This window comes from Dermacentor silvarum, chromosome 4 (genome assembly GCF_013339745.2).
Source record: "Dermacentor silvarum isolate Dsil-2018 chromosome 4, BIME_Dsil_1.4, whole genome shotgun sequence".
NCBI lineage: Eukaryota > Metazoa > Arthropoda > Arachnida > Ixodida > Ixodidae > Dermacentor > Dermacentor silvarum.
Window position 1 is genome coordinate 136,222,039 of NC_051157.2, and position 11,547 is coordinate 136,233,585.

General features: G+C 44.9%; 1 protein-coding gene across 1 annotated transcript in view; it reads right to left on the reverse strand.

Moving 5' to 3' along the window:
- LOC119448918 (MAM and LDL-receptor class A domain-containing protein 2) overlaps window positions 1–7,616 on the reverse strand; it is a 666,053-nt gene extending 658,437 nt beyond the window's left edge. Inside the window, exon 1 of the mRNA XM_049666563.1 lies at window positions 7,362–7,616. Coding sequence (XP_049522520.1) covers window positions 7,362–7,473 — 112 coding nt within the window. The 5' untranslated portion in view covers window positions 7,474–7,616. The remainder of the gene's footprint in view (window positions 1–7,361) is intronic.
- Window positions 7,617–11,547: the final 3,931 nt, after the last annotated feature.

Genomic DNA, 11,547 nt, shown 5'->3' on the forward strand with positions numbered 1-11,547 from the left:
CTGTAGGTAAGCAATTTTTCAGAAGAACGTCAAATAAGAGTAGTACTTTTTAAGAGAAGTGTTGCGGCCCAGGTGACAGACGTCGAAATCATGCGCTTCCAGTGGCTTTCAATGAAAACGCAGGGATATGGTTTTTGAAGACAAAGTCTTCATAGTCGGGATGGAACGGGTTTGCGTATTTAAAATCTCATTATCTTCCAGAAAAGAACGTTCGCGTACCATAACGTCGTAGAGGTTCGAAAAAAAGTAATAATTGCTACAGAAATTCTGAGAATTCTCTACTAATGCGTAAGCGTTTTTGTTTTTTGGCTCAACTGCTACTTCAATTTTGCCTACCTATTTAGCTGCCTGACGCATGTCTACTTAGTGCCACCAATAATGTACTATTACACAATTATAACGATTACATGTGTTAACTTGACCAATTATGCATTTATTTTGCAGATATAAGGCGTCACGCACGGGACAGATTTTGCTGGGGTACTCGCCAAAGAATGCTTACGCATTAACATGTAGGTCTCAATTATACAGGAAGCGAGGATAGGTTGCTGAGTAGGTAAAATTAACTATGGGCGTAATTAACGTAAATAAAATTGTAAATTGACCACACTGCACCATAGACTGCACTATACATACGGAATCGACTAACTTCGCCATTTGGTCAAAAGAGAATAGGCTAACCAATGGCGCTGTTGAGCGCAAAGATATTCTGAACTGTTTCCATTCCCTTTCTGCAATGCAGCCCTCTATGATTGGTGAAAAATTTTTCTGGCTGCCTCCGTTTCAGCCCGTCTGTCACACGACGTTATAAAAACTGTGTGAACTCCCGTTCTGACGGAACGTGTGCACACTAATTTTAGATGATTGGACCGAACAAAAGAAAAATAATTATTTCTGATTCCATACTTTTCCGGCATTAGCCCTACGCTTTTGGTCAAAAACTTTGGCTGCACCCACTTCGTCGTTCTGCCACGTGACGTCAAAAGACCATGAAAACTGAACACGTCAAAGGATGCATTATATACCCAACAAAATCGCATTTCTTTCGAAATAATCCGGTGACTGCCCTGCTTCAAAGGAAATAAAGGACGTCGTCCTACCAATCACCCTGCCACTGGCTATTCGGAACTGCCGGAGAGAAGGGGATTTATTTTCGTATAATGAAAAATTATGCAGACTCCACTTAGTGTGGGAATCGAAATTAAGCGAATCATGTTGCAGGTAGCAGGCTGCGGCCGGCTATTTGACTGTCTCGATGACTTCGAGCAGGTGCTTATTGTGGAGTCGGGCATGCTCAGGGTAAGAAAGAACGTAGGCTTGCCTAGCTGTTCCATTATTGCGAACACGTTTCTCTTCCTTTGCGCCAAGTAGTACCCCAGTAGCACGCTATCATCGATCTGCTCAAGCAAACCTCTGACGAACGCTACGTTCAAGTTGACGCCTTTCTCGACGAAGCTGTGGTCTTCCAAGAGCTTTTTCGAGAGCGTCAGGAGCAGTTTGGCGTGCGCGGGGTGGGAAACTTGCTTTCGAATCGCTCTTCGTACGGAGGAAACCACCGCCCGGTGTTCCGCAGCCGACATGCCGGGGTCTTCTTACGCGCGCCAGCTGGCTCAGCGCATACGAGAATCAGAGGCGAGAGTCGGATGACGGAGCTCGAATGAAGACAATGCCGTGACCACGCTGGCAACGCGAACATGAGCATATACACAGCAGCTCAAGTTGGTAGGCACTGCTAGTCCCGTCGGCGTAGGTGGATCGATAGATAGACACGCTCAGAACGCCCGAAGTCGAAAACAATGCTTCGTATTAAAATCTTTACGAGGTAGTATAAGATTGTCGAGCCTTTTCAGCGCCTATAAGACGTCGCTATGCCAATTCTTCTTCGCTGAGGATCCGTTCTATCGGAATTGTTAACCTTTCGTTGTAGGCCTGCGTAATTCGGATCCAGAGAAAAATATGCGGATCACCTTTTTTAACTGGAACTTATATAGAATCAAATTAAGAGTGAAGCAAGGGCAAGCGGGGCAATCCCAAACGCGGGCAGCACGTTCATCATCCGGTTACCTACGTTCACGGTGCTAATACCGCCCCACTATAACCATCTCCCCTTCTTCGTGCTCCTGGCTTCTTGTCAGCCAATCAGATGAGGAAAACCTGACAAAGCAGGCAATGCTATTCGCTTAGAAAGCAAGCAAAAGGAACCTCCTTCAAACGAGGGCAGCGTTTTATTGGGAGGTTCAAACAACGCTGTGGATCACCGCCGCATCGACTGTTACGTAAATTTGACATCAGGAGATTGGAATGAAAAGCACATTGGAATAGTTTTACGTTATAGTGCCCCAAGTATAGACATAAAAAATACACTATGGAGTTTTACATACAATAACCCCGATGTGATTGCGGGCACAGCGTAGTGAGCGACTCCGGACTAATTTCAACCACCTGCGTTTCTTTATCGTGCATTCAGTGCGCAGTAACGAGGCGTTTTTGCATTAAGCCGCCACCGAACGTCACGACTGCGGGCGGGGTTTGATCCCGCGCACTCGGGCTTAGCAGAGCAACCCCATAGCCAATTCGCCACCACAGATGTTGTCGTCTCTAAATAAAACAAGGACGACGTAATTTCGCATCAAATACCATACCAAAAAGATACCAATTACTGAATAATTAACATGAGAAAGACAGAGAAAGCTGCAAAATAGAAGATATACAGGGTGCTCCAGATATCCCACAGCACGATTTTAAAAAAGAGGAACGGCGCGTTACGCGAAGTAAACATAGTGCGTATTGTTTCCAGTACAGTGGAGTAGCCGCCAGTAATTTTTTCGTTATAGACGAAATTACCTTTACCTAATTTAATTACCTAATTGTAATTAATTATCTAACACGAGAAGTACTGTACTAATTTTCAAAGTGTCAATGAGAAAATTGTAGAGCAACATGAAAAACTCCCAATACAGCTTTCTGTTGCTCAATGCGCGCTGCATACATGAGCTTTGCACGCTCGGAAAAAACACTTTTATGTAGCAGTGCTGAGCTACAGAAAGCTGTATTTGGAGTTTTTCATGTTGCTCTACAATTTTCTCATTGACACTTCGACAATTAGGACAGTACTTCTCGAGTTAGATAATTAATTACAATTAGTTAATTAAATCTCAACGAAAAAATTACTGGCGCCTACTTCTCCGCACTGGGTTTGCTTTGTGTAACGCCGTACTTCTTTTTTAAAAACGTGCTGTGTGTTAACTGGGACACCCTGTATACATCAATCACCGTCAAATTCTTTGAACCACCATGAACCACCATCTGAAGTGCGTACACTTGACTGGCCTTTTTTTTTCAATGGAAATTTAGTCTCATTTGTAGGTGTTCTTGGCCGTGTTCGTTGTAGATAACTGCCCAAGGCTGTTACCTTCTCAGGTTCATCTTCTCTGCTCATTCTGCCATCCTTGAATCGACGATAACCAGTACATAATCGAAACGCTGCCCCTTTCAATACTTTTTTCTCCTAATCTGCGATTACTCCGTCAAAATTGGTTGGCATTCACTCAAACTCATGCCTGTGTTTTCTGCTAACTCGTCGATTATCATTCAGCTATCTTGGTTGATTGTTTCGCGAATCAAATCAACATTTTCATCTGTCCGTCTAGTTGAAAGCCAACCCCAATGAAGTTCACCTTCTGTGCTCATTCTGCCATCCTTGAATCGATGATATCAGTCATATACTTGAGTACTACGGCTCAGGGCTTGTTCCTTGAAGGCTTCTTGAAGCTTTTCATACTGGTCATCGATGAACCTCTTTGATGACAACTTGGGTTACTGGGTAGACGCCAGTAGGTGTGAGCCGATTTTCAATGAGCGTCTTTGACGCATTGGGAAAGTGAGTATGTGCCACCGGTAACGTGGCGCTGTACAATGACGAAAAAGCTGCCTTAGATTTATCCGATGCTGAGCGGAATCGAACCCACGCGTCAAGAATTTTTGAAGGACAGTAACCAGACGCATTAGCAGGCTGCGCCACAAATGCATTGGGTATGTGTCGCTTTTCAATGGAAATCTCTCCCGCCAATGCTTTACCGAGTGGCGGCATCATTGCACTGGGTATGTCCGGCTCTTCAATGAACCTCTCGCCAGCTTTGGTTACTGTGCATGTGACAGTGAGTGTGAGGCAAGCGACGCAACAATACTCGGTGTTCGAGTGCACCCGCGCGCCACGCTTCTATTATCGGAGGCCACCACACGCGGACTTCTCCGGGGCATCACAAGATGGCGCAGCGTGTTTAAAAAGAAGCGCGGTCAAAATTTACTGCAGACCCGCCGCTCCTTACGTTGGCGCATGATGGTTTTGCAGACACATCGTGTTTATCTTTTTCAAAACCAAGCGATGCGCAAAATGACTTGCTTCTACGGTGACTTCCGTCAAGATACTGATGGCACCTAGCGGACGGACAAGGAAGTACACCCATCAAATATCTCAAAACAACAGTTCGGTTTTTGGGGGGTCTCCGCTTACTGATAGTTCGGCAAATATAAATGAATCATTGGCGTGTCAACTCAATCCGTAGCCCTTTATCGGGGCGTCCTTAAGAAAGTTAGTGGCATGACCAGTTCGCCATTTTTCACCGTACCAGGGTAACAGCGCAAAATCAGTTTACAGGACAAGGTAGACGTGACAATGTGCGTACGGGTGACCATGCCTGTGGGTCTTTTACCTATTCAACTTTTTCGTTGGGGGTGGTGGTGTTGTTGTTCTTGCGGGCTCTAAATATTGCTTTTTACGAATAAACCACGGCATATGTTGTCAGCGCTTCTCATCTTGGCTTGTGATACCTCGACCCGTTCCTTAATTCGTGCGGTTATGAAATAGTTTACCATTGATATTTAATAGCTTTGGGAGGTAAGGCCCCATAAGTTAGTCTTGTGAGTGAGAAAAGCAACACTGTTTCTCTGCCCAGTACCTCTTCTAGGGAGGACATTGAATACTGTCTTCCTTCTGTGCAATATATTTCAACACAATAACGATGAGTGGAAGGAAAAATATGCAGTTTCGATTTTATGTCGCTAAAACAGAGCAGCCATTAAGGTGCATGAATTCGCTTACCGAGCATATTGCTGGAGATTATGCCATATCAGCTATTGTCATTCTCGGCGTGAAAGTGTTCCAGAAGAATTATGTGCCTCTGTTAGGCAAGAGACAAAGACAGGTCAAGTGTTCAGTCGATAAGCGCAGCTAGAACGGCAAACTGAGAGTGGGCGTCTCTGCGCACACTCCTTCTCCTTGAGATAAGACCAAATACATTGTTATCGGCGCCGTCGACGGTAAGAGGCGACAGAAACTGATCTACTGAGTTACTCTAGATGTCGAGTGCACCGAGTAGGACCCACTGTCATTCATTCCTGGTCAATTACTTCATCCGAGCAACTTCGCAGAATGGACGATGCCGCAGTGAAAGCTGATAAAGCGTTGTAATGTGCGCGTTTGATACTGTACTAATCTTCTAATGAGCACAAAAAAGTACCTGTTTGAGCTATCTGTCTTTTGTGCTTTTGCACGGTACAAAGCTTCTGACTTCCCTGCGACCTAAAACAACCGATTATACGTAATGTCCCCACCTATGCTTACAGTCGAAAAATCTCTCTTTTCTGCTTTTGCACGATACAAAGCTTATGACTTCCCTGCGACATGATACAACCGATTATACGTAATGCCCCCACCTATGCTTACAGTCCAAAACTGAGAAATTAGGCGTCTGAGCAGGAGGCAGGTTTACACCACGGCGAGCTTCAACTTGGGCTACCTATATACGCATATTTAGGCTTTGCCACTGCAACGGTATTTCGAAAGCTTATGCTGGATTCATTGTGCACGGAACCCCGTTTGAGCTCTCTGTTTCAGCTCTCTCTCTCTCTCTCTCTTGCGTGTTACTCAAAGCAGCAGGGTCTCTTTTTGTCGTCTGCTAGCCAGATAACTTCCAGAGAGCAGTCGGACCAAAAGTCGTCCAAGCTGGTTCTGGCAGCCCACGGGTAGAAAGAACCGTCCAGTCCGAGTAAAATGAACGCGCGGCGGAAGTGCGTCGCGCGGTGGGCGGAGCAACCCGAAAAAAACGAAGGCGCTCTGGCTGGCTCTGGCAGCCCGCGGGCTGCCAGAAGTGGAAAGTCGAAGAGTCCCAGTAAAGGCGGAACTTATCCGCGATCACTTTACGAAGGATTTGCGGAGAAAATGCATGGCCAGGAAGCAGGGTAACTTGTAATCGCCTTGTAATGGGCAACTTGTAACTTGTAACTTCTAATGGGCGCGGTACAGAATGTGATAATATCAGTCGCTTCACTTAAATTGTAGTGCTAATGTTTTGCTGTAGCTGTACTCTGCGCGTCTACACCGTTGGAATCATTTCAGGGACCCTTTAAACATGGCAGCTATGGCCAGCTTAGTTGAAAACCATTTTTGTATCACGCAAGGCAGGTTATATGCTTCAAGCAGTGGGCTCCACGTGCACACATGCCGCACCGAGGTCTAACTTCAGCGTGATGCGACGCAGGGACATATGTGAATAAGCAAGCATAGGCAAATGAATGCGAAGCATTCTACTCCGAGTGCAGCCACTTATTAGGGTGAGGAAGGGGGGTGGGGATTATCTTGTCATTTTTTTGTTGGCTGATCCTGGTGATAGGACAGTCTAAAATTGGTCACAGGGGTGATTCAGTATGTGCCACTGGGGTGATTGGGTATATGCAAAGGGGTAACTAAGTGCATGCGCTGTTGCCCTTGGGTATGTGTCACTGTGCTTCAGTTTGCTTTCAATCTTATATCTTTGCCTTAGAAACATTCTGTCTCAATTAGTATAAGTATAAACACTGCAGCATGCAACGTCTACATAACCATTCGCTAAGCCACAGTTAAATTATTCATACAACCGTTCTCTAAGAATTATAAATGTTTCGAATCACGCAGACGTCAACTACAATTGTAAGATTTTTTTTATCTCCAGCACAACGTCGGCAAATTATGTCATTAACATTGGTGACACTAACATTTCTCAAAATAGCCTTGTTCGTTTTTCTTCTCGATGTTAGATATTTCTAGCAAAACCGCATGATTTCTGCAGGAATCATTAGGCCATAATGGGTTCATTACGTTTTACTGCAACCGTTTCACTATTTCCGCCATTCTTCGGAGGTAGAAGCCTAGAACGCCAAGATGGGAAAATAGCGAGAACAAGAACATTCAAGCTGCAAAGCTTGAGAGAGTATCTAATTACAAGGCAATTTAAAGATTTTCACTCATAAATGCCGCTTTTAAGTTGCCTCATTTACTCGCCATTTTTGTGCCGAAATCTTATGCAAGATATTGCAACACTTACCGGCAGCAGCGACTGAGACGAAAGAAAAAAGCAGGACCAGCGACAGTGCAAGGACACGTGGGGTGCGAAGCGGCGACCTCGTTAAAGGCGACAGTCCTCGATCAGGACCCATCGTATACGAAAACCCTCCGGCTGCGAAACCGTAGGAGCCTCGTAACAGGATACGCCGATGGGTGTCCGATACAGGAAAGAGAATGCGAGCGACCAGCACTAGTATGATATTTCCTGGGGAGGCAGCCTGTGGGCGTCACCTGGCAGACGCCATGCCAAGATCTGTACACGGCTTGAGAGAGGTATCGGGGGACGCGAAAGCGATAGCGTGCGCGGATAACATTTATCGGCCGAAACAATGGACCACGTTTTTCAACCTCCTGTCACCAGCTTTTCTTTCGTAACGCTGCTGCCTCATTTGCGACCGCAGTGGGTAAGCTAAACGTCAGCCGGTGTTCGCCGCAAGGACGTCGTAGTCTCGTGAGAGCCCAGCAGTTCGCACCTACCTCCTCTACCCTTTCCTCTTTTTCTTTCAACTGAATTTTTGTCAAGTTTTCGCTTGCACTTTACGGCATTTTTTTTTTGTCACGAAATGGCTTCTGCATTCCTAACACTTCGCTGCCGTGGGATATGTTCTCTTGAGATACAACAAATTGCAAACGTGTATTGATATCTCGTTTCAATTGAAGCGTTGTTTTTTTTCTATAAATAATATTCTCGCAGATTTTGAAAAACATGTTAATGTGGCCCGAAGGCCACCGAAGACTGAGGGGTTGCAAAGCTTCGGGGTTAAACATGGTTTTACGAGGCTACGCGCATAATTTGCTGCTTCCTGACACACAGGAGGCGAAATTGTACTGGTGGCAGCTACGGAAGCTTTGACAACGGCGGAGAACCGTCTTATCGTGAAGAAGACTGAGAACGACCGATAAGATGAAATCAGCACTGAAAGAAATCACCACATTGTGCACCAGCTGTGCTGCTTCGGCGTATTGTCTGCTTCAATTTCGCCTCGAAATACATGCACAAATGGCATCACTCTCCAAGTCTCCGCCACTCCTGCTGCAATCCCGCGTAAGCTACGTAGTACCGAAGCTCGTTTGATAGAGCATCTGCAGCTCCCATGTAGTTATGTCCAAGTGTTGTGCGTTCGATTCCCTGGCCGTGGTGGGCGAAGTGTGGCTTTCTTGGAGGACAGCTGAAATTTTTGATGGACTGTCAGGAGATACATACACTCTAATGCGCGTTTGTGTGTATCATGTGTGCACACTTACTATTTACTACGCTGTAGCTGCCCTGTCTCAAGATCATTGTTACCAGCTTTCAAATTTCTTCCAGCTGTTGAATGCTGGTGCAAGGGTATTGAGTGTCCTTCAACCTGTGGCAGTTTTCAAGAGCCAGGGACAGCTGCAGCTATGACTCCGGTAATTAATAGCTGCTTAAGAAGCTTTTACCGCGCGCGCTAACCGAATATTTCGTCACTGACTTCGTAAAGCTGGCCATTTTCTTCGTAATGTTTTCAAGCTACAACAAACAATTCCTGCCTAACAAACTTCCTCAACTCGACGAAAATATTCGAAGCGCCACAATAGTGTTGTAGAAGTTGTTTTTTTTTAATGTTAAGCCAGCCGTAATTTGTGGTGCGGAGCCGTGGTAGCCATGGCAGCCTGAAAGAGGAGGAGGAGGACACCGCGTGCATGCGCACGCGGTCTCCTCCTCGCCAGCAGCCTGCCTTCCCGACCCCTGCCTCTCTTCTATCCGCAGCGCGCTGAGCCAACATCACCTAGAAGGCTGAAGGCCCCCACACGGCGGCGTCACGTCACGCAGGTCAGATCGTACTGGAAGTTGGCTTCACCTCGCCCGTTCACTCCATAAAAGCGGCGCGTTGTCGCGAAATAAAATTAAATTCGCCGACTCGTATTACACGTATAAACTCACTAAAATACCGCGTCTACAGTTCTGTACGCATGTTCGGTCAGGAAAACTCGTCACAGTTTGTATCCTCGCGCCTTAAGAAGGCGCTTTGCATATACACGTAAGAAACCGTTTTCTAAATGATTGGGAGGAATTTATCTAAACTTTTATCATCAGTGTTGGGTATCCCCTCCATATCATGTAGGTATGAGGTAATCACTTTTCAACCCTGCGGTGATTACTATATATTTAATACTTCCAGATGTTTCTTTCTAAAGCTTCAAAAGCTCTAACAGGTTTGTTAAAAAATGGCAACATTTAACATTACACAAAATTAAATGCCAGCAGTTTAAGGTGGAAGGAACACGAATACTCATAAAATGCCAGTCCTTTCTGCCCAGCAGCAATATAAGATAGTTTACAATATACAGCTTGACAGTCTGTTCTATGTAGAGCAACACATTATTAGTAAAGGTGCACATGCAACTGAGTGTTGGTAAAAAATTGGTACAATAACATTTCTATGAATGCACTTACTGCTTTGGCACAAAATATTGCTTCAAGCATGCAGGACACAGACGTGCACAATTTTCGTGAACCAGAGCAGAAAGATAGAGATTAGAAGCCTTCTGAAGAATGGTAGGATGCTGGGCATTTTATTTGACATTGATGAGCGGAAAAAAGCATTTTATTTACAAACTATACTGTGGAAACAAAACTACATAAAAGACACCTCAACCTTTAACAGTTTCACGTTTTCGCATTGCCTTTATGGCAGACAAGTTCTCGTTTGCTGTTTTGCATAAGTTGTTTAGAAGGGTGTCTGCTGCTGCACTCAAAATGTAATGCATGACTTGTTGAGGAGAATGCCCATTAACACAAACATCCAGGTCATCAGTATCATTGAGGATACCATACACAACAGCCACTAATACTTCTTTCTTCTTAGGAAGTGCAAAAAATTGAGTGGCGAAGCAGGGACTCCTAAGCTTGTCAAGCACTATTTCTGTGGTAAGTACAGCATTTATAACAAGTTCACGCGCGAATTTCAGCCCACCCCTGGTCATTCTCATAATCAGGACATTTATCTTAATATCTATCTCTGCATCATCCTTTACCAGATTTTATTGCATGATTGGCATAACAGTTTCTTTAGAGCTGCATGAGCGCAGTAGCCTGCATGCAACATATGTCACAGCTGGAAGCCGTGCCACTTTCTTCTCAAAATCGCTGTCACTAACTGTGACATCAAACTGGCTTAGCAGCGAGCTGGCACTAATGATAAGAACATCGCACAATATGTCAATGTCTGGCAACTCGAGGACTTTCTGTAACCGCAGCTTTGTCTCGGACTCATAAATCTATCTAATTGACACATGATAGATTGCACCAGACAACGGACGGTACCGACCAAACCGATCCTCGAGAGAATCTGCCTGAAACTTGCCCAGCAAAACGTAACGCATACCTAGTTTTTCAAGGCAATAGATAGTGATCTCGTGGAGCGCATGATTTGTGTGACATAAAGCTGAGTGCGTTTCCCTTGTGAAATGCCCTGCATCGTGCTTCAAGCTTTCCAAGTAGTCTAACCACTGCATCATTTTCTCCAAACACTGTAATTGGGGACAAAATGTTGAGGTTATAGGCTTTTGCATGTCGTCTAAAAGCCGCTGGCCCTTTCGTGGAGTTTTAACGTTAACAATATTCCACCATGTTAGCAGCGCGTTGATGTACTGAGCCGTGCTATTAGCATGCTGAAGGGCTGCTTAGCATTACGAAGTGCTGCCACAGTTGATGAATTGAATATTCTAATGTCAACTTTACATTTTGCCTCTCCATGTTGGAAGGATTTAATGCCTTTAATCACAATGTCGGAGCAATCTTCAAAAGCTCCCTTTGTTCAGACTCATGCAGCTCACATAAAGTGTTGAATGATGCTGTCAAAATTTTGGGTTTGGGTTCTGTACTTGTTGCATCTGGGAAGTACATGCACCTTCCCACACTGCGCTGGTTTAACCAGTTATTTCTGACACATTTCAACAAGTGCACAGGGTCCACGACTAAAAACAAAGGTCGTGATTGGTCGGCTGGATGTTGATAAACTATCTTTAGTCTCGGGGGGGCTTGAAAACAACGACATTGTCTTTCTGTTGATGGAATTGTCAGATATCACGGCAATCACTTTAAACCCAGTATGCTCAACCTTGACAACTAGCATTCGCAAAAAATCAAACAAGCATTTTGCATCAATTGTAGCCACTGGCAAAATATGCACATCTTT